The sequence below is a fragment of the Musa acuminata genome, chromosome BXJ3-5, assembly GCF_036884655.1.
Source record: "Musa acuminata AAA Group cultivar baxijiao chromosome BXJ3-5, Cavendish_Baxijiao_AAA, whole genome shotgun sequence".
Classification (NCBI taxonomy): domain Eukaryota; kingdom Viridiplantae; phylum Streptophyta; class Magnoliopsida; order Zingiberales; family Musaceae; genus Musa; species Musa acuminata.
In genome coordinates, this window is record NC_088353.1 from 2,892,205 (window position 1) to 2,918,203 (window position 25,999).

At 36.1% G+C, this 25,999-nt stretch overlaps 5 protein-coding genes across 7 annotated transcripts; 3 read left to right on the forward strand and 2 right to left on the reverse strand.

Annotated features, from left to right (window-relative positions):
- The first annotated feature begins 1,291 nt into the window (after positions 1-1,291).
- LOC135637909 (long chain base biosynthesis protein 1b-like) lies at positions 1,292-7,274 on the forward strand. Its single transcript, XM_065150786.1, has 12 exons — positions 1,292-1,555; positions 1,681-1,775; positions 2,056-2,147; positions 3,025-3,118; positions 3,205-3,277; positions 3,382-3,514; positions 4,973-5,147; positions 5,403-5,543; positions 5,626-5,721; positions 5,802-5,943; positions 6,702-6,829; positions 6,911-7,274. Exons 1-12 carry the CDS (start codon positions 1,450-1,452, stop codon positions 7,079-7,081), a joined length of 1,446 nt encoding a protein of 481 aa, XP_065006858.1. The 5' UTR covers positions 1,292-1,449; the 3' UTR covers positions 7,082-7,274.
- A 1,552-nt stretch (positions 7,275-8,826) lies between these two features.
- On the reverse strand, positions 8,827-14,457 carry LOC135637803 (protein ANTHESIS POMOTING FACTOR 1-like). Of its 2 annotated transcripts, none has more exons than XM_065150605.1 (13): positions 14,201-14,457; positions 13,996-14,099; positions 12,504-12,604; positions 11,001-11,101; positions 10,857-10,923; positions 10,665-10,764; positions 10,472-10,585; positions 10,258-10,395; positions 10,010-10,094; positions 9,783-9,829; positions 9,385-9,565; positions 9,132-9,269; positions 8,827-9,023 (listed from the first exon to the last, which is right to left on the reverse strand). In XM_065150605.1, exons 1-11 carry the CDS (start codon positions 14,205-14,207, stop codon positions 9,422-9,424), a joined length of 1,008 nt encoding a protein of 335 aa, XP_065006677.1. In that variant the 5' UTR covers positions 14,208-14,457; the 3' UTR covers positions 8,827-9,023; positions 9,132-9,269; positions 9,385-9,421. The 2 variants fall into 2 exon arrangements, with proteins under 2 accessions (XP_065006677.1, XP_065006676.1); XM_065150604.1 differs by having other exon boundaries at positions 9,132-9,293.
- Positions 14,458-15,487: 1,030 nt separating this feature from the next.
- Positions 15,488-19,918, forward strand: LOC103983880 (uncharacterized protein At4g22758). 2 transcript variants are annotated; one of them, XM_065150552.1, is made up of 3 exons: positions 15,488-16,015; positions 16,121-16,319; positions 19,395-19,918. In XM_065150552.1, exons 1-3 carry the CDS (start codon positions 15,689-15,691, stop codon positions 19,658-19,660), a joined length of 792 nt encoding a protein of 263 aa, XP_065006624.1. In that variant the 5' UTR covers positions 15,488-15,688; the 3' UTR covers positions 19,661-19,918. The 2 variants fall into 2 exon arrangements, with proteins under 2 accessions (XP_065006624.1, XP_009399486.2); XM_009401211.3 differs by having other exon boundaries at positions 15,493-16,015; positions 19,398-19,918.
- A 605-nt stretch (positions 19,919-20,523) lies between these two features.
- LOC135638234 (uncharacterized) lies at positions 20,524-21,259 on the forward strand. Its single transcript, XM_065151268.1, has one exon. The coding sequence runs from the start codon at positions 20,704-20,706 to the stop codon at positions 21,100-21,102; it is 399 nt and encodes a 132-aa protein (XP_065007340.1). The 5' UTR covers positions 20,524-20,703; the 3' UTR covers positions 21,103-21,259.
- Positions 21,260-21,454: 195 nt separating this feature from the next.
- On the reverse strand, positions 21,455-25,566 carry LOC135639134 (chloride conductance regulatory protein ICln-like). Its single transcript, XM_065152913.1, has 7 exons — positions 25,349-25,566; positions 25,097-25,220; positions 24,600-24,717; positions 23,433-23,492; positions 23,278-23,328; positions 23,083-23,174; positions 21,455-21,502 (listed from the first exon to the last, which is right to left on the reverse strand). The coding sequence occupies exons 1-7, from the start codon at positions 25,513-25,515 to the stop codon at positions 21,455-21,457; spliced, it is 660 nt and encodes a 219-aa protein (XP_065008985.1). The 5' UTR covers positions 25,516-25,566.
- Positions 25,567-25,999: the final 433 nt, after the last annotated feature.

The window sequence follows — 25,999 nt, forward strand, 5'->3', positions numbered from 1 at the left end:
TATTTAATTATATTTTTTTAAAAGGATAATGATAAAAAAAATTTGATTATACGATAAAGTTTTTACCATCAAAGTAGCAAACAACTTTAGAATATATTGTTGGTTTGATATACCATCTAGATAATATTTTAAGTATAAATTAATCATTAATATAACAATTTTATTTGATATATTTTTTAAGAAAAATATATTAAAAATATTTGCTCTAATAAGTGTTTGACATGTGGTAATCCAATCAGGATTTAGCTCATCATAAAAAGTTCATCAGGTCATAGAAATTAATTTCGATAACCATTCATTAAAATTACTATACCATCATCGATTATTAACTTAAGCATAAAAAAATCTTTATGCTGATTTATCATAGAGCATGCACTCGACTCCCGAAGAGTATTTGAGCCACCTTATCGATCACATCAAAATTTTTTACGAACACGAGTCTCAATCTAATCGAGTTAATTTGGATATCATCGGTATTTTTCTTATCAACTTCTTCTAATATACCTTTACGTATCTTTGTACAATACGAATATAAGATGGAAGTCTCCTTAGCTTCAAACACTGTGACACCACGTGAAAACAGAAGACTATGTCGATGAAAATAATATTAATTATAAGTGCATGTGACACTACATGTGAATTTAAATCGGGGATAATAGTGTAAAGCTGAGTTAGTGATGCATGTAATATCCACTTTTATGTACTCGATTCAGTTTCATTATTTTATTTTTATTTTTGGCTTTTATTTTTCCCCCTGTCAATAGAAATTTTAATCACTGACCCATAGAATTTGTTTGCTCTTATAGCTACGCAAGCCATAGTATTGATCGGAAAATGTTCATCTTATTCAACTGATTTCAAAAAAATAATCATGTAATACTTTTAAATGACAGATCCAATGTTTTTAGTCATGGAATTTCTTATTTAATCAAAGAAAAAAATTAATCTATACATCTGCTGCGACAAAGCAAGTCACTCATTTGATCATCATCGATATTAAATTCACACCGTCCACATTTGTCTCCCCAGTTCCTTCAAGATCACCTTTTTTTTCTATCTTATTTGACGTTTTTGGATCGATGCATTCTCCAAAATCAGCTTTTTTTTTTATTTTTTATTTTTACACAATCTGTACGTATGTTGATTTGTAGGTAAATGTATGAATTGTTTCGGGATTTACGAGCAATTAAATAGAGACATTCACCATTCTATATGAAAAAGCGCTTTTTTGTTTTTTTGCTTTGTTGGAGGTGGATTTAAGAATACTTTGCTGCAGTGGTGAATTAAGTTTAATGAACGTTCCTTGTTTTAGTCTCCAGATCCACGGGGAGCCGGTAGAAAAAGCTGTGAAGGGTTCCCTCACTACTTTTTGTCCAAATTGTTCTTGGTGGTTCGGAACTGGGAGTGTCTTGGCGTCTTTTGCCTTCCATTGAGTTGAAGGTGGAAGATATGGCTTCGGCTGTCATGAACATGACAACGGCAGCACTGGATTGGGTAACGGTGATTTTTGATGCTCCGCTCGCCCGAGCGGTTGTTTTTGGAGTTCATATAGATGGTTGGTTTTCTTCTTCCTGCGATGAAAATTGAATCCTCTTCCTTTTTGTTATAATTTTGCATTTCGTTGAGTTCAATAAAGTGGTAGCACGTCACCCTTATGCTGGTTTTCACTTGTGATTGAAGGGCACCTAGTTGTTGAAGTGCTACTTGTCGCAGTCATTCTGTTCCAGCTGACCAGGAAAAGTTATAAGCCTCCGAAGAAGCCACTAACGGAGAAGGTTCGTCTACTATTGTGGAATATCTGCTGTCTTGCAATAATGATGACTGGGAATCCAATTTAATGGTTTCTTGTACGAATCAACTGTGTAAACATTAGATTGTGTGCTTCTTCTAAACTACCTATGTACATGTAGAAAAAAATATGTTTCCATATTCTTTCGTTTTTTTTTTCTTTTGTTGTTAACCAATGTTGAAATATTATATTGTTCAGTTAATGCGTTTGTTTTTAGCCAATCTGAAACAAATCACTAAAATTTGAGAATCTTATGTTTCATGCAGGAAATAGATGATCTTTGTGAGGAATGGGTTCCTGAACCCCTTCACCCACCTATCACGGAAGAGATGAAGGCTGAACCCCCAATCCTGGAGAGGTAAAAATGAATTTTGAGTTTATTTCCGACATTCGTGGATTGTAAAGAATTACTTATTCAATTACTACCTTGGAAGTTCATGAGATAAACTGTATTAATCTAAAAGAATCACATGGTATAATAAGTTTTCTGCATTATAGTACATGATTTGTAGGTTAAAAAAGAAACATTTTAAGGTTTTTTACATATTCTTTCTTAATTTTGTTCACAATAGAGATATTAACTGACCTTGAGATACTTTAGCACTTTAAGCACATATGAAATGAAGTAAATGATAAGAATCCATGTTTTAGAAAAGCATAACTGCATATTTGATTCATACAAGAAACCATTGTATGATCTGTGGGATACCAAATTTTCTAGTTTAAGAAAAGATTTATTTATCATTTTACTGAGTACAAATTTGGGTAGTGAATTGTCTGATTGATCATTCTCTAATAGAATGTCCATTAAGCTGAAAATTTTGAGTATTTGAGCTCTGTCTTACATCTCTCTCTTTCTCATTTTGTTTTAACATTCTCTCGTCATAACATTTTCTATTCTTTTCGTGTGTAAGTACATACAGAACATGTATATATTTGTTTAAATTGAAAATATTGTCTGATTGGGTTTGATGCCTATTTATTGATTTAGCCTTAGGTCAATAAAGAAATGATGTTTATGTAAAAGCAAAAGATTCTAGTTTCTTCTATTTCAGTTTGACCTCATTATTCTTTCAGATGGGTTTTTAAAATGAACAAGTTACATTAAGTGTTTTTTTAATTTTTGCTTACAAATTGAGTTTGTTGTTGTCCTTATTGAGCTTAAGTGACTTCAAAGTTTAAGCATCATGTGTATACTTGTTTTGTTCCTTTTAACAAGATATTGTTTGATGCAGTGCTGCTGGGCCTCATACAGTTATTGACGGAAAAGAAGTTGTGAACTTTGCTTCAGCAAATTATCTTGGATTACTGGGGAATGAGAAGATAGCTGTGAGAATCAATTCTGACATTTTGCTCTGCACCATTTTTTGTTATTATTTCTATGTGAAGTTATCATTAACAAGTATCTATTTCAGGATTCATGTATCAGTTCATTGGAGAAATATGGTGTTGGTTCTTGTGGTCCTCGTGGCTTTTATGGAACAATAGGTATGTCTTGTTCTTTTATCAGTATTCTTATATGTTCTGCTGTAATTTAGCCTTTGAATTCACTAAAATCTTTGTTCTAAGATGACAAAGTTGCATCTTTGTAGATGTGCACCTTGATTGTGAGACAAGAATCGCAAAGTTTATGGGTACCCCAGATTCAATCCTCTACTCTTACGGGATCTCAACTATATTCAGTGTTATTCCAGCATTTTGTAAGAAAGGAGATATTATTGTCGCGTAAGTTAAATGTTTCCACATAAAATTTCTGTGTATATGTTTGTTTCTGTCTCAATGTTAATCAAACTGCCTCTAGATGTGCATGTTGTTGGCATACAAGAGTGTGGACTGCCAATCCATTTTCTCTTTTTCATTTTGATTGACATTTTCTAGCTTCTAAATTTTTGTGATTTACCTTGATCTTGACATTTCTTTTCCAATGTTAGTCTAGATCAACAACAAACTATAATATGCCATAGTTTAGACCAACAATAAACTATAATATCCCAACTATTTGGGGTCACTTACATAGATCTTTCCCACATTGAACTACTTTTAGGGTAAGAGTCATCTTATCTTTACTTTATCAATAATGAGTTAATGAATTCCTTACTACCATATGATAAATCCAAGATATTAGAAACTTTCACTTTTAGGAATTTTTAACCTGTTTATCTTAACTAAACTCTCATTTTTTCTTTGGAATTACTGAAATACACCTCATGCATATGATTTAATCGTAATTTAAAACTTGTAGTTTCTAGTGTTTTCACAGTGACACTACCTAATTCAATCCTCCTTTCTTTTGGCTTTGATCGACAAAGAAAAGGATTTAACAATAAGCACAGATGAGCTCTTATTTTAGATATGAACAGAAACCAATTATCAAATTGCTGTATGAATATTGTTGTCTGCAACCAATGTGGGGCTTTTCTCATTTTTAAGGTTGCTCCATGATAGGAGGAGATCATGCATTGATTTGTACAAACAATATCTTCATTGGTACCCACGAATTGTCTCGCATGGTGTGAATATAAGGCTTTATACATCTAATCCTCTCTAGCATCCATTAGTGGTGGGAGCCTCCAAAATTGGGTTGTGATTTTCATATAGTACAGAATATAATAAAACACATGACCTAGATTTTTTCATTCACAAAGAAGAATTACATATTTTGATGTTTTATAGACTTCAAGATTGTCTGTTTATGTAAGTCCAACCGAGTTACTTATTTGTATTATTCCTACGTTGATGTACTGCTTTGATGTTTGACAAATTTATTTGTGAATGTATATTAATGCACTAATTTTGGTTGTTGTTTTTTAGATGAGTGTGATCATTGAGGAGTGCAAATGATATCTAAACTTTCTTTTTTAGGAATTTGGTCTGTTTTCCTTTACTAATTATGCATCATATATTCAGTCTTAATCTTAGTTGGTCTAATTAAGGTGGGAGCCTTCTACACTGGATTGTGTTTTTTACAGAGGAAGAACATAATAAAACTATTGACCCTAGATTTTTTTCATTCACAAGGATGAATCACATGTTTTGATGTTGTATATACTTCAAATTTCCCTGTTTGTATCAATCAACTGAAAATTTGATTTGTATTATTCCGATCATGATTTAGCACTTTAATTTATGGCTAATTTATTTGTGCATGACTGAATAATTTTCTTATGTTTGCTTGGTATTTAGAGATGAGGGTGTTCACTGGGGAGTGCAAAATGGGCTTTATCTTTCAAGAAGTACTGTTGTTTATTTCAAGCACAATGATATGGCATCACTTGAGAGCACTTTGGAGAAATTGACTCGTGAAAATAAGCGAGCTGAAAAGATTAGGCGCTACATTGTTGTAGAAGCTATATACCAGGTATGCATAACTAAGTGAAGCAATTAGTAGCTGTTTGTGCTGTTGTACTGGACTTTTTGCTCTGTTCATTCAAGTTGAATATGATTTACCTCACTTTAAATTCTGAAGCCTATTTAGAGAAAGAATTTGATTGCAGCCAGTGACTATTTTGGTCTTCAATTTGCAAGCTACATATGGGTTTTTAAATGATAAAGGATCTGTATTATTCAATTTTTTTTTCATCTAAAAGACTTTTGTGTCTTTGAATAAAATCAGAATTCTGGTCAAATTGCCCCATTGAATGAGATTGTGCGGCTAAAGGAGAAATATCGTTTTCGGGTTATATTGGATGAAAGTCATTCATTTGGTGTACTTGGAAACTCTGGCCGAGGTCTTGCTGAATATTATGGAGTTCCTGTAAGTCTTGGTTTGAATATTTGAATTGTCAATATTCTGCATGTTTATTTGCTGTGACCTTTAAATTTGATATATATCACAGATTGAGAAAATTGATATAATAACTGCCGGTATGGGGAATGCCTTGGCAACTGATGGAGGTTTTTGCACTGGAAGTGTCAGAGTTGTTGACCACCAAGTAGGAGAACATACTGATAGGACATTTGAATAGCACAATTATGGTTTAACTCAACTGACTTGTGGAATTTATTTTTGCAGCGTCTCAGTAGCTCTGGATATGTGTTTTCTGCATCTTTGCCTCCCTATCTTGCAAGTGCTGCTATTTCTGCTGTCAATTACTTGGAGGGCAATCCCTCTTTACTTACACAACTGAGGAGCAACATTGACCTGCTTTGGAAAGGTGAGTTATATTTATCTGCAATTGATTGCAGAGTCCCTTTGCTGGCTTTATTTATATTTCTGTAGATCTAAATGTGTTGCAAACATTGACCTGTTACAAAAAGGTGAGCTCTATTTATCTGCAAATGATTGTACAGTCCCTTTGCTGGCCATATAATTATTTTTGTAGATCATTTTACATAATGATATAATTAATGGGTGCTAAATGTGTTGCAATTATACTGTTAGCTCCCTCTGCCTTCCTCCTACTTCTTCCTTCCTGCTTCTCCCTTCTCCTTTTTCAGTCTTAAAGGCTTCTTATGGAATTCTAAGGCAACTGGGAGAAAAGCTGTAACCTGTTATAGTGTAAATAGTATTATACCCCCAACAATGTATATCCACCCACTAAAATATCAATAAACAAATAAAAGAAAAAAAAATCATTTTGTTATGACCAATCAGGCCACCGTTCATTACTTTGATTATCATAATTTCTTCTCCTTACAGTTTTGACATGACTAATCAGGCCACCATTAGTTCATTCTGAATGCTTCTCTGCAAGACTAAAGAGTATGAAGTGGTGCAGCATATGATGGTTTAGATTTTTCTTTTCTTTCTTTTTCATGTGGTTGGACGTTGAGATTGTAAAGTATCGATAGTTTCATAGTCAGTAATTTCTTTACATGATTTTGTATCCATGTGCTATGCCTACATTTATATCTATAACCCTGCTTTGAATTGTATGGGGCTGAAGTTATATTTTAATCCATGGGAATGCAGGATTGTCAGATATACCAGGACTGGCAATTGCAAGCCATCCCTTATCACCCATCGTCTACTTAAAGCTAAAGAAATCAACAGGTTCTTCCAAGAGTGACTTAGAGCTCCTTAACGTTATTACTGATCGGGTAAGTTGCTCGAGTGTCCTTCGGTAGATGCCAAGCGGTGTGCATCTCAAACTACTCTTGACAGTTCTTGCTCTCCAACAGGTGTTGAAGGAAGATTCTGTTTTCATTGTGAGCACAAAGAGGTCAGTTCTGGACAAATGCCGCCTTCCGGTTGGCATTCGTTTATTTGTCTCAGCAGGTCACTCGGAGACGGACATCCATAAAGTCTGTGATTCGTTGAGAAGAGTTGCAGCCTTGGTTCTTCTGGTCTAAGCATCTTTTAGTTCACTTTGTAGCAATCTCATGTAACTGTTTAATTTTTGCATCTAGATGGTTGATTCCCGGGGTTTACATTTCATGGAAGTAATGTTCATGTAATTTGACAGATGAAATGCAAATGCTAATTCTTTGTAAAATGGAATTGTTACATTCTGTGCAGTGCAATTCTAGGGTTCTTTGGGTCCAACTTCATGTACTTTCTGTCTACATTTCCTGTTATATCAGCATAATTTGCTTCATGATTCATATCAAGAGAGAACCAAGGCGTTCTTATTAGATTATCTTATGTAGGCCTCAAGACCTTGATACATGTGGTACTTGAAAAACATAGGTACCTACTGCACAACCTGAGAAGTGGTTCTTTCAGGTATATGATAAGATTCTAAAGTCTTATCGTAGGTTCTGATACCAAATGATAAAACCCTAAAGGTCTTATCGTTGCTCTGATATCAAATGATAAGACCCTAAAGGTCTTATCGTAGGCTCTGATACCAAATGATAAGACCCTAAAGTCTTATCGTGGCTCTAATACCAAATGATAAGACCCTAAAGTCTTATCGTAGGCTCTAATACCAAATGATAAGACCCTAAAGGTCTTATCGTCGTTTTGATACCAAATGATAAGGCCTTAAAGTCTTATCGTGAAAAAAAGGGGAGAAATGAGGATGATAATGATCGCTTTGAAGTGATCAAGGAGGCCGATCCCCCTCGAAGCAATCATTATCATCCTCATTTCTTCCCTTTCTTTCACGATAAGACTTTAGGGTCTTATCATTTGGTATCAGAGCGACGATAAGACCTTTAGGATCTTATCAGTATCTATAATGCAAACTCACTATGACATTCTTCTCCAGCAGCCTATTGAAGATAATTTATGACGCTGATCCTACAAAACACATGCTTTTTTTTTTTTTCCTGCAAACAAATGCAATGAGTAATAAGGGCTTGCACCTATGCTTATAATTATTCGCAACTAGTTAGCGACAAGTGCAGTACAACTTAAAATTTTTTTTTTCCCATTAGCCCTATTGTTATCAGTTATTTGAGAGACAAGATCTTCATAAGCAAGGTGCAAAAAAAACTAAGGAGTGATTGGTATTTCTCTCTGGTTTCTATGGATCACATATTTCACCATAATTCTCATTGTCGATTCTACTCTTTACGATGAAAGTGAGTACCATGACAAATTATTTTTATCCAATTTTATAAGACGCTAATCAAACCCGACATGGGAATAAGACTTGGATACTACTATTAACTTGTGTCCTTTTGAACATATCCAAAATATACTTTATAGCTGCAAGAAAATATAGCTTCTCAAGGTAGAAACATTTAAGTAGAATCTTGGATGCCTCAAATAGAACCAAGAAGATGAATTACCGACCTTGTGGGTTAAATCTGATGCTTTGGAAGTTCTCAATTTGACTAAATGAAACAAATGATGTCCCTTGGAGTCCAAGATCAGAGCATCTGACATTCTATTTTTGACACAACAGCTCAAGTGTCAAACTTAAACTTCTCCTTCATCAATAGCACTTAGCCCTTACCAATTCTGCTAGAGGAAGCAAGCAACTCCCATCATGTCTGCGGAAGTAACGCTCCTCAGCTCTTTCGTAACAACTCTGATTTTGATTGCCCTCAAGGTCTTTGAATTAAACAAATGATTCTTCAATAAAATAATAATAATAATAATAAGAGCTTGGACCTTCAGCTTATTTGAGAAGGTTTTATTATGAGGCTGGTCATTCAAACTTAGATACTCTTTTCATAGAAACTGGTTAACAACCATACATAATCCAGAAGCAACAACTCAGGGATCATCCTAGCTCAATGCATGAAAGATGTGGAACTGTGTGACTTGCAAGAACTTGGTCAAACATACAATTAGCATTTTGAAAAAATAAAGCTTTTCCCATGGATTTAGTTGTCCTACTACCTGCAAAAAAGATTAGCCATTTAACCTATGACATTAGAAATTCTCAGCCCGTCACGGCGGAGGCTTCAGAAGACATGATAAAGAAACACAGATAAGGTGAGTATATACGTTCATTTTTCACATGGCTTCATGAAGGAAGAATGAGACGGGCAGATAACTATCCCTCATCAATAGTAAGAAGGTGATTCCTCGGTCAGCAGGTGTAGCATTTCATTCAAGGATACCAGAAAACAATGGTATTCCAAACTGCACATAGTGAAGGAAGAAGAGCTGACAAAAAGAGGTTAGTTCAACAAATGAATAAGACTTGATTGATATCAACAAACTGGAGTCTGATGCAACAACTTAGGCAAACACGAACCTTGGAAAATAGGGTTACTGGAATATGATGGACATTATTATTTCACACCAGAAAATGATCCTAACTTAGATAGGTCAGGTACCCAAAAAGATAGCTCAGATGATCCAGTTGTGAACATAAGACTTCCTGGAGCCCATTTTATGAGTGGTGGCTCAGTATCAGTACTAGCCCAACAAGCAACCTGGACATCAGATTATAATGGGAAGTTACTGTAACTATATCAAGGAAGGTAAAATAACTAAAATAAAAAGGGCATTCAAATATGTCATAGGAGAATCTAAACTAGTCGTGTTATATATATATATATATATATATATATATATATATATATATATGACAGCCAAATGCCACTACTGATAATGTCATTGGACCAAATTTTATAAACAGTATTTCCATACCTTGCCACTTCTGATATTCCAAGCATAGACACTGCCATCACCGGAACCTGATGACAGAAACAAATGCTAACTACAATTAAACAGTTATAAATATAATCAAGTGGAAATAAAAGTATTTCTTTGATTAATCAGATAGAGACTATCAACAGGCTCAAGATCAACAGTGCAGTCAAACATAGGTGACGATAATTCTAAACCAATGACATCATGAAACTTAATGGATTCACCTGATACAACATACATTCCATCAGGACTGAAAGAAGCCTCTAATGTTCCCTTGCTTATAACTGGCTTTACATTATAAGTGGAAATCTGCAGAACAGAAAATATACCCCTTCAGACTGACTGGGTTGACATTGTTACTAATTTGGCATGCCCTAAATTCATTAATAAACAATATTAAGTCCTAAATATACCGAAAACCAAGTCTCAAGTGTCACAACTGAGTAAAAAATGTAAGTTAGGATGTACTAACAACGTTGCCTCGGAAGGAATCAAGCACATGGACATGCCCATCTTTAGAAGTCAATAGCATAAGCCTCCCATCATTGCTGAATTTTACAACATGGGTCTCTGAATCGAAGCCCCCAACAGGAAAGATATCAAATGGCCCCTAATTAAAGAGAACAAATTCAATAAAATTCCTAGTTCAAATTCTGATGTTAGGAATGCAATCCAGGATTATCAACCTTCTCGTACTTCCGAGCATCAAACAATCGAATACGACCTCCAAATGCAATTGCAAAAACCAAGCCTTGGTCATCATAGGAAACTGCTGGCCGGCCTTGAACACGTAAAAGGCCCTGCAACACTCAACAAAATAGCTATGACATTAAGGCGATCATCAGAATTTCTAATGTATTAGAAATCCAAATCACCCACCTGAGCTTTCTCTGCCCTTTGATCCCATAGTAAACAAGTCCAATCAAGAGAACCAGAGATGAAGTATTCCTTACGAGGGCACAATGATAAAGAAACAACCCTAAAAAAATGGTAAAAGATAAAGAACATTATTTTTTTTTTTTCATACTTCACTGTTGTGTTAAGCGGCAAGAAAAGAAAACCGCTGCATACCGATCGTGGTGACCTTTGAAGTACCGCAAGTATTTGTTATCATTTAAAGAAAGAAGCCTCAAAGACTCTGCACAATTTTTTAAAGTGAATACATGCCTAAGGACCAAATAAGAGAACAGAAATACTTCACCAGACTGAACTTACCATCCCAACCATTTTTCGAGGAGTATATAACAGTTGCCGGATGATCAGTAAAGCTAACCAGATCAACCCCATATTTCTTGCTGTTGATGGTCTTCAAACACCTACAACAACAAGCTCACCATAAAAAATAAAAATAACTGCAGAAAGTACCAGGATGAGATAAAGAGAATGGACACGTAAAGAGCTGCAAATCTAACTAAAGAAGCAAGAGTGACTACAGATACTTTATTTTGATAAGAAATATTATTGTCAAGTAGCATATTTAGCATAAAGTAGGAACTACAAATGCCAAAGAGCTATTATATACCAAATAAGGTAGTGAAGGGGAAAATCAAGTATAACATGAAATGAAAAAAGTGGAAGTGCAGACTAAAAAGATATCTGGATTGAATTTCTACTATCATTCAATGGAATAGCATATCCCACTAACTGGAGTAGCAAAATTTTGTAATGTTTATTATATGGAACCAGAAAAAGTCAGACTGATATTTCAGAGGAAGACAGCATACACGGGAGAATCAAATGAAATAACCTCATTATTGTACGGTAAGCAACTTGATAACATGGGAATATTATTAATGAGAAAAAAACATTCCTAAAACTTATCTTCACTCACTGTGATTTCTCAATCTGTTGGGTCAAAAACCAAGCCTGGACTGTAGAAATTTATCCACAGTATGTAGTCTTAATGTATAATTAGGTGTATTAGTACAATCTTCTTCCCTTGAAACCCAGGCATTCTCCTTAAGAGACATGCATAGTTGAAAATCCCCCTTTGTCGTTCCTCTGTGAAACTGAACTCAGATGCTTGCTGACTTTGTTGTTCCCATATCAATAATTTTGCTTTCCTTGCAAAGTAGGAGGTAATCCCATGAGATGTCAGCCTGGCACTTCAGTTCTTTCCTCTCTTCTTTTTGTTGCTATCCCACCCATAAGCAGATTTTTGTATGTGGTCTTTATTTAATTAACATGACAGTGAACAAAATAAAGCTTGTTCGCCTATTGCCATTATTTTTCTCAAGGAAAAGAAACAAGTGCTTTGTCAAGTTCAAGGATATAGTATCCTATTTGTGGAAGATACCACATAAGATCTTCATAGAGATATCCACAAAAGAACTTTAGTCACATAACACACATTGTGTCTATGGTCTTGCAAGATGCACACTGTATTGAACAGTTTTAGAACTCATTCTTCATGACCTAGACAAGTATGTCCTTAACACTGTGAATGTTTGTTAACTAACTAAATAATATTGGCTGCTTAGGTACAAATAAGCAAAAGTGATTCATGGTGTTAAAATTTTATAGAAATTTCCCTTTGAAACATCTAAACCAGTCGCAATACTAAGTCATGTCTAAGATGACACTTCAACTGCTCGAACTGTCCTCATGAAAAGTATCACTGCATAATCAGAATACACAAGTATCTCACTGGTGCAAAGAATTATTCGAAACCAATATACGAGTTCTATGAATAAAGAATTGCAACAAGACAATACTTACAGAGCATTTTGAACATCATAAAGGCGAATTGATTCATCATCACTTGCTGTTACCAGATAACTTGCTGTCCTATGAAAATCCATTGAACTGATTCTACCATTCTGGAATGAAAAATAATATGTCAATGCTATTAGAATGAACACCAACGAATGCAGATTTAAATAAAAAATCTGTCTCGATTAATTTCTATGAATGACTCAAGAACTGGGTAAGTACACATTAACTTAAACACATACATATCTCCTGGATTTCCAAAATCCCAAACAGAGAAATTGAGGATAGGTAACGCAACATTGACTATTCTAATAGGCAACTATTTCCATTTCCCTGGACTCAGCACTTTAGATAGACTTTTGCTTTGTTTTCTTTTGCACCTTGGCCTCTTATTCTTCTCCTTAATTTAATTATCAATACCTTTGAACAAATAATATTCCTGATGAACAATAACTGACAATAGCAGTTCTTCAATCACATGTATGTCCAAGTTCCTCCATTAGAACACTTCATTCAAAACCCCAAATATGTAAATTTGAGGGTTCGTTTGTTTAGCTTGTTACACTTAAGCAATTATCAAAGATCTAGTACTTCACTATTTCTTATTGTTATTGGAATAATTAGAGAAGTCATTCGATTGGTACCAAGATAAAAATTTGTATGATTAATAAAGCATGTGAATCTATTTTTTGTCAAACTAAAACTATACCAAAATAGATGTTTTCAGTTTGGTTCAGTTTTTGCTTATAATTTGGTTTGTTGGGTTTAAGGCTCCCATAAAATGAATCCCTTTTCCTTCTTTGTAATTTCCTCTTAAACCATATCGATCTAACCAATATGAACTCTAGCTTAAGGCTTATCGTGTGGAACAGCATTCTCAAAATAATCAAACCCTTTCCATGATTTGTTGTATCAGTTTCTTTGTCTCAATATCCCCAGTTTATATGATTTACTTCCTCTTGCTGCATAACTCCCGCTGCTGAGAGTTACCCCATTTAACTAATCTTCCACACTGGCTATTGGAAAAATCACAGTAGACAGCTGAACAGTAGGTCTACATAGGCTTATTTATGGTCTAGGAGTATTTTTTTTCAGTTTAAGATAATCTAATGGACTCCCCATGGCATTGAAGGGATATCTACTAATGTTTGTTTCAAATTCAAAGTGAAAACCTTTATCAATGCAAATCATATTAGGCTGCTTAGCTTGTTTTCTTGCAATCCCAGTCCAATCTGTTTCTTTATTTAAAGAAATTAGCCTTCAGATTTTGCTAAAATATATCTAAAAACAATTTGTTTTTTCTCTTACCCCTAATTCGGACAGTCTGAACAGACCGCTAAAAGAACGAGCATCATAAATCTCGAACTCACTCCATGATATCGAACGCAAAAATACATATTTGGGTAATCAACAACATACTTGTAGACGCATAAATGGGAAGAGAGAATGAATGAAGGCACTAAAATTTGGAGGGTAAAGGACGAGGGCGGGATATTACGTAATCTCGAAATGCCATGCCGACTTCCATGCTCTTGAAGACCTCATCCGTCAGCTCCATCGACACCTTATCATCCCTCTCCAGCATCATCATCGGACCACCACCTGCGAACCCAATCGTTCCCACACCCATAAATCAATCTGCTAAAAGAGAAGAAAAGGTGGGAAGCATCGATTTTCAGAATCAATATTAAGTAGCTACCTACCCGTCATCGATTCCTGATGCGTGGTCGGTTCTCCAATCAATCGAGAAAAACCAAACTAAGTCGTGGTCGTAGAAGGGGATGTCAGATTCTTTTCATCTAGCGGATACTGCTGTCGCAAGGGAAGAAGATGGCGGCGGCTTATGGCTGGTGAGTGGTGGAAGACTTGGAGCGATCGGCGACGAAGGCGGAGGATCTCAACCGAGGGATAAAAGGGCTAGAAAGACGATGGGAAAGAAGACGGTCTCGATTCTGTTTCATCTGTGCCGATCGGAAAGAAAACATCGGGTTGGTTTTCTATGACAAAGAGTAAACCGGCCCGGTTCGATCAAATGTTCTTGCCGGTTCTGATCCGACCGGTTATAATTAAGAGTCGAACCGGTCGGCCGATCAGCTTCCAATTAATCCGATTCGATCGACCGGTTCAACATGATCTTTAATTTTTTCCTTGAAGAAAATTTCATATCAGAAAACTATATATAATGGTTCATATATTTTGAATTTATTAAGGTATTTGATTTACTATATATATATATATATATATATATATATATATATATATATATAAGAGAAATTTATAAGCATTCAAAATATTTTATTACATTTTGCTCTCCATCAAAATCAGAAGAAATATAAGATATTTAAAAAATAATTAAATTATAATTTTAAATATATTTTGTGAAGTTTTTTTTTTGATGAATCGATAGGAATCTAAAAGTAGATGATGATATCAATCAGCCACCCAACTTACCGAATGGCATGCTTAAGATTGTTCTCACTTCTAGGAGAAATTGCTCGAACAACAATCACATAAACATAATTTCTATATAGATAAAACAAAAAAAAAATTGTGTAAAAGAAGAGGACAACTCGTTTGTGAACTTTGGCATTTGATCTCATCCGTTTGTTTCTTATCTTCTTTCAAACTAACTTTACACCGCACATTCATACGATACACTTATAACAGAATCTTAACCTTTAATTGCAAATAATCTGCTTTAACCGCTAAAATATATTCTCATATAATGATATCGTCGATAATACAGTTAATTGAAAAGGATTAATCGAGGTACACGTCTGCAATTTCTCGTCAGGGCCCACGGGCACTAAAAAATGTCCACGTCGTGAATCATCCATCCGTCCACGTACCCACCATTACATTTCGCATGACCACGGAGAAACAAGGTGGGCCCCAAGAGTAACAGTGGTGGGTGGCGTTCAGCGTCAATGAGGCCGCGTTGCCGAATATAATTATATTTTGCGCCACCGACCGCCCCGTGCATGCTGATGACACTAATGCTAGTATACTGGAAAGTGGGGTCGTTGAGGAGTGCATTCCGCTCTACGCCGTTGACGTGTTAACCCTTCGACGCTGGCTACTGTTCTCGGGCAACAGCGTGACTCAACGGCAAGCACGAGGACCGGTAGAGGGGTCGGAACAACCCCACCGCAAATAAAGTCCAAGGCATTACCCCTGCCTTGGACAAAGCGATGGCCGAAAGAAGCAACCGCTGTCCCCGAACAGCCGCCGCAACCACCGTTGATCATGGTGGTCGGCCGCGGAATCCCCCCTCGGCCCTTCGCCGCGGGGCCGCGACTCCTCTTCGTCGACCTAAATTCCGGAAACCGGTCAAGGTCGTCCCTCGCTCCTTCTCCGAGCCTGTCCTTCGGACTGTCCCCTTTTGCGCGGAAGAAATCAAGCAGAGCCTGGGGGGTGATTTTGGGATTGGACGATCGGCGTTTCTCCTTCCTCGGTTCCGAACTTGTTTCGAGGCGCCGTCCCCTCTTCCGCGTCTCGATTCGCGGCTGTCGTTTGATGTAAGTAATTGTTGGTTTGTTGTGGTGCTTTGGGTCGATATAATTATTTGTCTATTTTCCTTTTTACTCTTTAATAGTCGTAATGATGATGATGATGATTTGAAGGAGGGAGCGAAAGTAGTGGTGAGCGTGACGGTGGAGGGGAGCCCGGGGCCGGTGAGGGCGATGGTGAGGACGGGGGCGAGCGTGGAGGAGGCGATCGCCGCCGTGGTGGACAAATACAGCAGGGAGGGGCGGACTCCCTTTCTGGGTCGAGAGGCCGCTGCCTCCTTCCAGCTCCACCATTCGCACTTCAGCCTCCAGAGTACGTATGCTGTCGTCCTCTCCGCCCTCGCCTCTTTCATATACAATTGTTTATCAATTTTGACTGATTTAGGTGGCTAATAATTAAGTTGTTGACGTTGTAATGCTCGTACTTGATTTCTCTCTGGCATTTGCGATTTATGGGATACTGCTCTAGAATAGACCTGGAGCATCTGGATGATCAGTTTCTTGCTGGTGTATTGAAGCTTTTGGTGGTTCTTGATATTTATTTCCTTTTCACTTATTGTGTCGTGGGATACCATAGTCATAGTAAGTGTTAAGAAATAATTATGTGTGATGAAGATGGAAAAAAGACTAAAGAATAACTAAGAATTAGCAGAGTAGGTATTTGTTGGGATTGACCCTCAACTTGACCATTTAAGTTTTTGAGGTACATTGATATTGTCAAGGATTGAAAGAGTCAGATGATATGATTTTGATTCATGAAAACTTAAACCTTTAGGTTAGATTAATCTTCAATCTCATGTCTGTTAGTCCATCGAGAGAGATTCGCATTAATGTTACAAATTGAGGCTGTTACCTCTGAAGTCTTTGGGCTTGTCCTGTCACTCCTTTGTGCACTGAAACATTTTTTTGTTTAATTAGAATTGTCACTTTTTTTTAGACTGATCTTGTGTGGTGGGCCACAATGTTTCTTAATTTTGTAGTTGTTGTAGCTTAGATATCTTCTACTTTTATACACAATGTAGGTTTAGAACATTAAGAGAGTGTTTGGTAGTGCTCTTCTACTTGTAAATGAGGTAAATTGCAACACAAATGCAAGTCGAGTAGTTCTTGGTTGTCTGTTAATTGAGTTTGTGAATACCATTAGGGCCTATTCCATGGGCCTGTTAATCTGAGCCGTAGTATTTCATCTGAGCCGAGTTGACAAAGTTTGACCCTATTATTCTTATAAGTTTTAACATGTAATGGATATTTGCAATTCTCAAAAAATTGCATTTTAGATAAATAAAGCTATAACTAACTTGTAAGGTTGGATTGGATGTCAACATAAGTCTTGGCTTTGGTTACATTTTTTGGTCATAACCAGTCTGATCTAGATTATCTTTGAGCCAACAATATGATAGAACAAGTTAAATAGGATTGCTAATTGGCTTATAGAACAGGAAAACAGAAAGGATTCTAGGAGGAGAATACTAGTCAATGGTAAAATAATAATTGGTTTAGAACTGTGGTTTGACATTGATGTTCTCATCAATACACTTCTAGCATATTATTTTGCATGATCTCCTCAAAACCTTCAAGCTCATGATAATAATAAAACTTTGTTAATTCTTCAGTTGTTTCATAGGATTTGCAATGACTTGTGGTCTTTTATTATATTGATGTATCTTCTTATGAAACTCTGTGGTACTTCATATTCAACGCAATGCTCTTCTACTCCCATATGCATGTTCAAACTCTCATCATATCAAATTTTAGATCATTTCTAATTGTTATTTTTGGTCATGGACACCAAATAATTTACCATCTTTAAAACAGGCATCACACCCAAAAAGATATAATTGTTTACTCTATCATCAAACTTGCTCTATCTCTACTCAGGTATGTGAGCATTATTAATGCCCTGTATATATATATATATATATATATGTATATGTATATATATATATGTATATGTATATATATATATGTATATGTATATATATATATGTATATGTATATATATATATGTATATGTATATATATGTATATATGTATATATATGTATATATGTATATGTATATATATGTATATATGTACATATATGTATACATGTATATGTATGTATACACACACACACATACATATATAGTTTGGCATCCACTTGATGTCTCTTATGGGAATATCTATGTTTATGTAGGGCATAGGTTAATACATAAATTAGACAATCCATCAATTCTGTCCATTGCTTTTTGACAATCTTTTACTTGTTGGCATGCCTCCGACCATCCTGAGCAACACAGTAGTCTTTATCTTCATAACCATTCTTTTATTTGGTAGATTACAAAGAAGAAATATTGAAGATTATATTCTTCATAGTATTTTCAAAGTCTCTTAGAATGAACCCTTGAGTTTCCTTCACACATTTTAAACTTCTTTGAAGGATACAAATCTATTGATTTCATTTAAGAGAACACCTACTTTCAATATAATCATTCATAAATATGAGAAGACAGTGCTTACCAAATTGAAGTAAACTTTTTTGCTCAATATGTGGTCTTTTGTCTAATGGAAAGGTAACTATACTTCATTCTTACAATATATCAATTTAACAACCAAACTCAAGCCATTGTTTTTCTCTATATAGGAGACTATATGTCAGTAGCTGAAAATTTGAAGGACACTTTATTTCCTTGAATTATATGTGGCTTTTGGATGTTTCTCCCACACAAGTTTTAAGACAAGCTGCAGTATGACCATGAACAAGATTGTGAACATTTCTTACACAACATCCCTACAATATGCTTAATAGTGTTCATGCTACCATGTGATCAGTTCCTCATCCATCAGTTAACATAAAGAATCTTAATTCTCTTGGATAGGCTAATCAGTGGTCCTGTTGGTTATGTCACTTTCTCTTTAGAAGATGTAGAGAGGGTAAAAGTAAAACCATATAGTCGGAAGTTGTTTCATATCACTTGTTCACAAATAAATCGTTGAGTGATTTGTTGTCTTGCATTCCGTTGATTTTAACTGACAAATATAGTTGCCATTTAACTATAAAGACAATAGCTGAACGACTTAAGTAATCATCTAATCACTTAAGACTGTTTCTATGAACTAGATACTTTATAGCATGACAATTATTTTATGATGTTTAAAAATATACCCAAATTATGCATTCTCATTAAGATTGTATCTCATAATCATGACTTAACAAATTAATGATCAGTTAGGTATCTTGACATAATTGAAGGACTTATCTGAGTAGTTTTTCTGAGTAATTTTATATTTTCTATCATCCTAATGTTCCATGAAACTAATTAGCGATTGGTTTCCATCTAACTTCTTATATGATTTGACAAAATTGTATTGAGTTGCATCTTACCAAGGAAAAAATCATTTGTGTTAGCAGGCTTAAGCAAAAGTGACAAAATTAGTGAAGTTGGGGGCAGGAATTTTTATCTTCGGACGAGCAGCAGAAGCAGCAGTTTCCACTTCGCAGGTGAAGCCAGTGACCTAACATCACAAAGCAGCAGCATCGAACTAGCAAATGGCAGCTCTTCTGTTGTTGTTCCATCCCACTCCTTCGTCTCATTTGTCATGAAAAAGATGCAGAAGATTGGAAGGCGAACAAGGAAGCTTTGGAATTTGGTGGCTGGTATTGCCTGTTTATGAAGTGCGATGATCTGAATTACGGCCATCTACTTGATGTTGCTTGTATATATACATATATATCTCTCGGAAACAACCATTTGCTTATTTGATAATGGTTGTTTCATGGTGTCAAATATACCTAATATGAAGTAAGGAAGATATCAAAGATCATTGTATAGGGCACTTTTGAAGTTTTATCCGGTAATGCAAGTAGTAGCATTCAGCTATGACATTTGACTTGTAAGCACGTCGAATAACATTCATTCTACTTTCTTTTTATTTATTTGCTCTTTTTCATTCTTGTTCAAACTTGTGCACTCTGAGAGAAACAGTGATTGCAAAACAATAAGCAACGCTGATTTGCCCCATATAACATGTTCAATGGTCAGTTTTGTGGCTTGCAATAAATCAGTGTAAAATACCCAAGCATATAGGCCGTCTTTAGATATGTTCTCAGAAAATATTTCTTTTGGTTTCAAAATTAAAAGCTTAACAAATTGTTCAGCTTACATTTCCTCGGTTCTCAATATTTTAAAACCATTCTCGGGACTATTAACTGGAAAATAAGAAACAACAAATTAATAGCTCTAGTGTTGCTCTCAGTGTTCCACACGACTGTTTTGCAGTTCAACTTTCTCTCATATGGCTTACTGTAGCTGAACCGACTGTCAAATAATTGTGTTCCACTCAATCATCATAGACAGCCAAAACAAGAAGCCACCACACCTTAATGCTTGCATGGGACACGGACTCGTGGCTCACCGTCGTTCACTGCGAACATCGAGCTGTAGCATTCATGACGAGGAATGACGATGACTTATACCGACCCTTCTCTCTGATTGGATCCAGCATTCTCAAATTTCAATTACGCGTTACCAAGCAGATTTCTTCCAAACCTCACGCTTCTGTGCTCATTGATTTCTTTAGATTCGTGTGAAACCCACCATATCCAGCATCTCACTCTTTATGCTGCCCCAAAGGACAGGTTGCACCTCCATTTCTACAACAAAAAGCCACCACAGTCATCACTCTCCACGGCCTCGGTACCTCTCTATCTCTCCCTCATGGCCTATGACAGAAGAAGGTCCTCTTTGTTTGATGCCTTCACACTCTCACCTCTCCCATACCCCGTGCTGCTGATACTGCTGATGGTTTTCCTCTTGCTAAGCCTATCATGGTTCTTCGACTACGAGTCGTTCATGGAGGAGACGGAGGAGCAGATGAGTTGGGTGCTCCTCACGCTCCCCGTCGTTCTGATCCTCGTCATCCGGTGGCTCTCCTCCATCGAAAGGCTCGACGATACGCTGCGGGGGCTGTTCCGGTACGATCGTCGTCGTCCGAGTTACTACGGCTACAACCAGCCGCAGGAGGGAAGCTCACCGTGGGGCATCGCCGCGGTCCTCGTCTTGTTGCTCGTGATGGTCTACTTCCACTCGAGCATCCAGGATATGTGGGGACCTTGATTTGATCCCTTTTGTGATACAAATGTTCTACATGTACAGCTTCTTCTCTTCTCATTGATGTCTAATGTCTACTACTACTCTACTCTCGTCATGGGCTTGTTTATACTGGACTCGGTTTCCCCTTTCTATATTTCTCGACACGTACAGCTTCTTCTCTTGTTATTGATGTCTACTACTTCACTCTCTATTTTATACTGATTGTGTTACGGAATATATTTATATTTTTTGATATGTAGTTAAAGAAAATTTTTGAGTGAATATAGTAGAATCGTGGAATACTTTAAGTGCTTGATAAATAATAAATAAAAATTATAATTTAAATGTGCAATGATAAAAGTGTTGCTTGCTAAAATTATATTTCAAAAGATTCATCTTCAAACCGCTGATCGTTGATTCGAAGCTGCAATAAAGGGAAAAGCCTGCAAATTAGGGTACTCATGAAATATGCAGAGCAATCTCAAATTCAGGAGTATCTTTTGTATGAAATGTGAAAAAAAAAAAAATAACAATTCACATGAACCTAATTGATAAAGCACACCTTTTTGTCACATGCCTCCATGCAAATAGACATGGATCATGACAACTGAGAGTTTAAGATCTACATTGACTAGCACAAAAAATTCTTTAAAAAAAATTGTGGCTTCAAATCCATTTGGTAGGCATGAATTTTATTAATTGTCTCAGTCTGAATGAATCAAATTAACATCAAAAACACCCTTTTTCAGCGATTCTTGGCTTTCATTGCTAAGGGGAGGGTAACTCTCTGTATCTCTCTCTCTCACACACATAATTCCCCGAAGGCACAGGCAATGCTGCAAACCACTGCAACAATGATTGGCAAATCTTGGCAGCAAGTGAATGGTGGCTTCTTACTGCCTGCAGAAAGAACTTTTTCCCCTTCCTCCTTTCCCTCCACCTTCCCTCTCCGGAGTGAGTTCGATCAAACCAGATACAGTAAACTTGGTTGGGCCCAGATCCAAGATCCAATGATTTGGCTCACTCTTGCCTGATTTGAATCAGGCAGGCACCTGGGTCCAGGCATGCGAGTCGTGCCTCACTTCACCTGGGTGCCTAGGCGAGCACCCATGAACTTCACTGTGCAACAGTACAAGCGAAGAGGCTATTCTCATAACTCGAACCTTTATCTCCTAAATTACACAGCAGATTTACCACGACACAAAGGCCCACCTACTTTATAAAAAATCAGGTTATGAATATGAGAAAAGTTAATGTATGCAACCTTACCACTATAAGCATAAAGGTTATTTTCATAACTAGAACCAAATCACCAGAACTGACCATGATACCAAGACCACCCTTTTATACAAAATCTTAGAAGTTACATAAATGTAACATATTTAGTAAATATTGTGTTGAAAACATATAGCATGTTACTTTTTTCTAAGATTTGTCATGTCAATTTATCCATATCTCATCATGTCTATATATGCAATGCATACTTCCACCAAAAAGCCTGTGTGCACTTCCACCAAAAGAAAAAGGAACACTAAAAGAAAAAAAAAAGTTAGTACATGAACAAATGATCAAAACAACATTGAAAAAATGTGTAATTCCTTGTAAGCAGGCGAAGTTACCTTTCAATGTTGATGCATGATAGGAACCTTGTAGAAAATGAATACATGACTATATTGCTTGTAATATTGGATGACAAATAAATCAAGCAAATGTAAACTTCAGATATAAAATAACAATATCATGCAACTGAAAAACATGACAGCATGTGCAATTCACAAATTTTTATTTTTTTAGGCAAATCAAAGCTCATGTTCCTTTAGTAGCCAATATTGATGGTAGCAATTTCAATATATGTGTTTCACGAAGTAGTTGATGATCATGAACATTATCCTCTGATGAAAACTATCCATCATGACCACACTGCTTAACTAAATTTGCAAACATCCTGCAACCAACAACAACCAAGAAAGAGGAAAAACAAAAATCATAGCACAGTAAACAAACCTCATGCACCGTACAAGCAAGGTCATGATCTCCATTTGCATAACCAATGGGATTGGCATGATGTTCTGAAAGCTGCCACTCCGAATCACTTCCTGCAATTGAAAAAAAAAAATGCTTTAGAATGTATTGCTTAATCAAACAATAGAATTAATAAAAACTGCAAAAGATTTTATCTGATATATTGATTCAAATTACCATCATCAGCCATTTCTTCATTGCCAAAAACCCAGCTATTTTCTTCCTCTTCTTCAGAAACAATATTATTAGTGAAGAATATATGTATGTATGTGTATAATATACATATACATATATGCATCAGTGTGAAAAGCAAATACTCTGATTGTTATTACCTTCTTGAGGCTCAGGATTTAGTTCAGCACATTGACAGAATATGCCAAAGAGAGTATCCACTATGAAGCCTAGTCAAGTGTCCAATAATAATAATAATAATAATAACAATAAAAAGAATTTGGTTCAGGCAACAAATTCACGAGATTCATGAGCAAAATGATCAACACCAAACATAAACATCCATAAGCATCACAAGTGCCACAATCAAATATGTCACTTGATTAATGAACTTGCATACAATTGTGACAAATTAACTCCCACGTATAGCTTCCATTTTAACTAAGAGTAGAATGAGATGGATTGTACAACTAATGATGTTGCAACCTACAAAAGTTTTGATCCTAGTCTATGAAATATGAACTTGAAAGAAGGGTTGGCAATTAAAAAGGCATAACTACGTTATAGACTTAGGACAACCAAGTGTACCCAACTTTAGTCGTAAGTATAAAAATGTTTAGTTTACCTATAATGTGTTGTTTACTCTTATGGTCCTGAACACACTCCGCGGCATTTGACTGAGGTACTGAGATTTTGCAAACTGATGGGTAGAGACATATTTTATCATCTTGGTACATATAATCAGAGCAATGCAAAGAACTATGGAGAAATGTGTGCCTTAATACATAAGTAACAGACAGCATGGATGGGGGTGGTGTGGTGGGGGCAGTGTCCTAGATGTATGCAATGTCTGGCTCATGCCTTAAGCGGCTCTCTGGGTCATGGTGTGCAGAATTTTTATATTATTAATACCTGAAAGAAAAGGCAAAAGGCACCGTCAGATCCATCACTAAGGTTTATTTAATTATGGAGAGTATTTGATTATCAGAGGAAAACATTCAGAATTTTTAAAATATAAGTACGAAAAATTTTCCTAATACTTAAAGAGGTTCTATAGCCAGGAATTTTAAAAATATTTTTTATAATCATGAACACAAAGGCCTGATGAAGGCTCAATGGTCAATGCAATAGAAAGACCAGAAAGAAGAGATAATATATACATTCAGCATGTAAACCATGTCCGAAGAGTAACCTTTCAGGATGCAAACATGACATATAAACAAACATTTGCTAGAAGTAAAAACACAAAATGCACACATGCAGCATAACTGTTGAATCTTGGATTCTCATCTTAAACGAAAACAATAGAAATTAAAAAGCAAGGATACATTGACCAGGATCTGATGGAATTAGTCTCATTTCAGTGACATTTGACAGTTCTAAATCACCATGACTTTCTGAATCCGAGCTTTCAGACTCCTCATTCTCACCATCTTCAGTCTCGATCTTTAAAAACGTTCAAACAATTAGCACTTCAGCAAAAAAACTAAAATCACTATAGCAACAGTCAGAAAAGAAAATTGTTTATATCAGTCATGTACTGAAGTTTTTTCCTCAGAATTCTAGACTTCCTGAATATTATTGCAAATCTACCATTTCTAGACAAAATTTTAAACAAACTAAGAAAAAAATTATATCGGCAACCTCAAGCATAAAACATGAGAATTTCCCCAAGCACAGAAAGATAATTCTATCTCAAAATCTCTACTGTTCCAGTTTCAAAAGCTTTGCTATTATATGCAAAAGAAAGTGCTGCGGCGGAAACAAGCCCAACGCTCAAAAATATCCAAACCCTAACGAATGCAACTCACTATTGGATCAGTACCTGAGTGTAGATGCAGGGCAAGGAGTATGCCTCCGGGTCCCTCGACACGGCATGGAGGCAGACCGACAAAAAATCCACCGCGTATCCGTTCCCCTTGTCCGTGTCGCTCAACCAAATCACCCTCCTACGAACCAATAAATCAACAATAATCTATTTCCATCAAACTCACACAAGAGAGGCTACAGAAAAGGAAAGAATAAGAGCGAGAGAGAGAGAGAGAGAGAGAGAGAGAGAGAGATTGGGGCCACACACCGAGTGGTGATGTAGAGTGTTCCGGGGGAATCCGGAGGTCGAGACCCGAGCGCGATGGCGACGCCACGCTCGACGAGCATCAGCTCCTCGCCAGCGTCGGAGTCCAGTCGGGGACCGCCGTTCTCGTCGCCGACGCGGTCATCGAAGTGCTGCAACCCTAAAACCATGGCGGTGTCTTCCGGCCTCTCACTATTGGAGTGCGAGAAGGATGGCTGCGCCGCCGCTTTTCAATCTTTTGGTTTGGGAATCAAATTCCAAAAAAATCCCTCGCTTTTACCTTTTTCTCAACTCTCGCGTCGTTATTTAGGAATTATTTTTAGTAACTCTACATTTTACACTTTTTAAAGATTAAAAATAATAAATAATATATTAATTCTTCTAAAAAAATTATTCTCTTCTCAATAATTTATCTATAAATATATATATATATATTTCCAAATATCATTTTTGTCCTTAAAAACTCAACTCTTATTTTTGTATGAAATTTTTGACTTTTTATGTTGCCTCAATCGTCGTCCTTTTCATTTTAAGAACGATTTCGATTTCTCCCATTGACAAGAGATGATCATCTCATTCTCTCCAATTTTCTTCGTTGTCTTATTCACTCATCTTATTTTCTATTATAATTTTGATTCTTTCAATAAAGGATTC

Bases quoted from the DNA above. Each gene is read 5' to 3' on its own strand.
- LOC135637909 (XM_065150786.1), top strand. From the start codon at position 1,450: ATGGCTTCGGCTGTCATGAACATGACAACGGCAGCACTGGATTGGGTA. The intron at 1,556-1,680 runs GTTGGTTTTCTT...TTGTGATTGAAG, and splicing joins TTTTGGAGTTCATATAGATG to GGCACCTAGTTGTTGAAGTG. The intron at 1,776-2,055 runs GTTCGTCTACTA...TGTTTCATGCAG, and splicing joins AGAAGCCACTAACGGAGAAG to GAAATAGATGATCTTTGTGA.
- LOC135637803 (XM_065150605.1), bottom strand. The intron at 10,586-10,664 runs GTGGGTGATTTG...TGAGTGTTGCAG, and splicing joins AAAGGGCAGAGAAAGCTCAG to GGCCTTTTACGTGTTCAAGG. The intron at 10,095-10,257 runs GTTAGTACATCC...TCTGTTCTGCAG, and splicing joins ATTCCTTCCGAGGCAACGTT to ATTTCCACTTATAATGTAAA.
- LOC103983880 (XM_065150552.1), top strand. From the start codon at position 15,689: ATGGCCGAAAGAAGCAACCGCTGTCCCCGAACAGCCGCCGCAACCACC. The intron at 16,016-16,120 runs GTAAGTAATTGT...GATGATTTGAAG, and splicing joins ATTCGCGGCTGTCGTTTGAT to GAGGGAGCGAAAGTAGTGGT. The intron at 16,320-19,394 runs GTACGTATGCTG...CATTTGTGTTAG, and splicing joins TTCGCACTTCAGCCTCCAGA to CAGGCTTAAGCAAAAGTGAC.
- LOC135638234 (XM_065151268.1), top strand. From the start codon at position 20,704: ATGGCCTATGACAGAAGAAGGTCCTCTTTGTTTGATGCCTTCACACTC.
- LOC135639134 (XM_065152913.1), bottom strand. From the start codon at position 25,515: ATGGTTTTAGGGTTGCAGCACTTCGATGACCGCGTCGGCGACGAGAAC. The intron at 23,329-23,432 runs GTAATAACAATC...TTGTTTCTGAAG, and splicing joins AAATCCTGAGCCTCAAGAAG to AAGAGGAAGAAAATAGCTGG. The intron at 21,503-23,082 runs GTTTGTTTACTG...CCTTTATTGCAG, and splicing joins TTGCTTGTACGGTGCATGAG to CTTCGAATCAACGATCAGCG.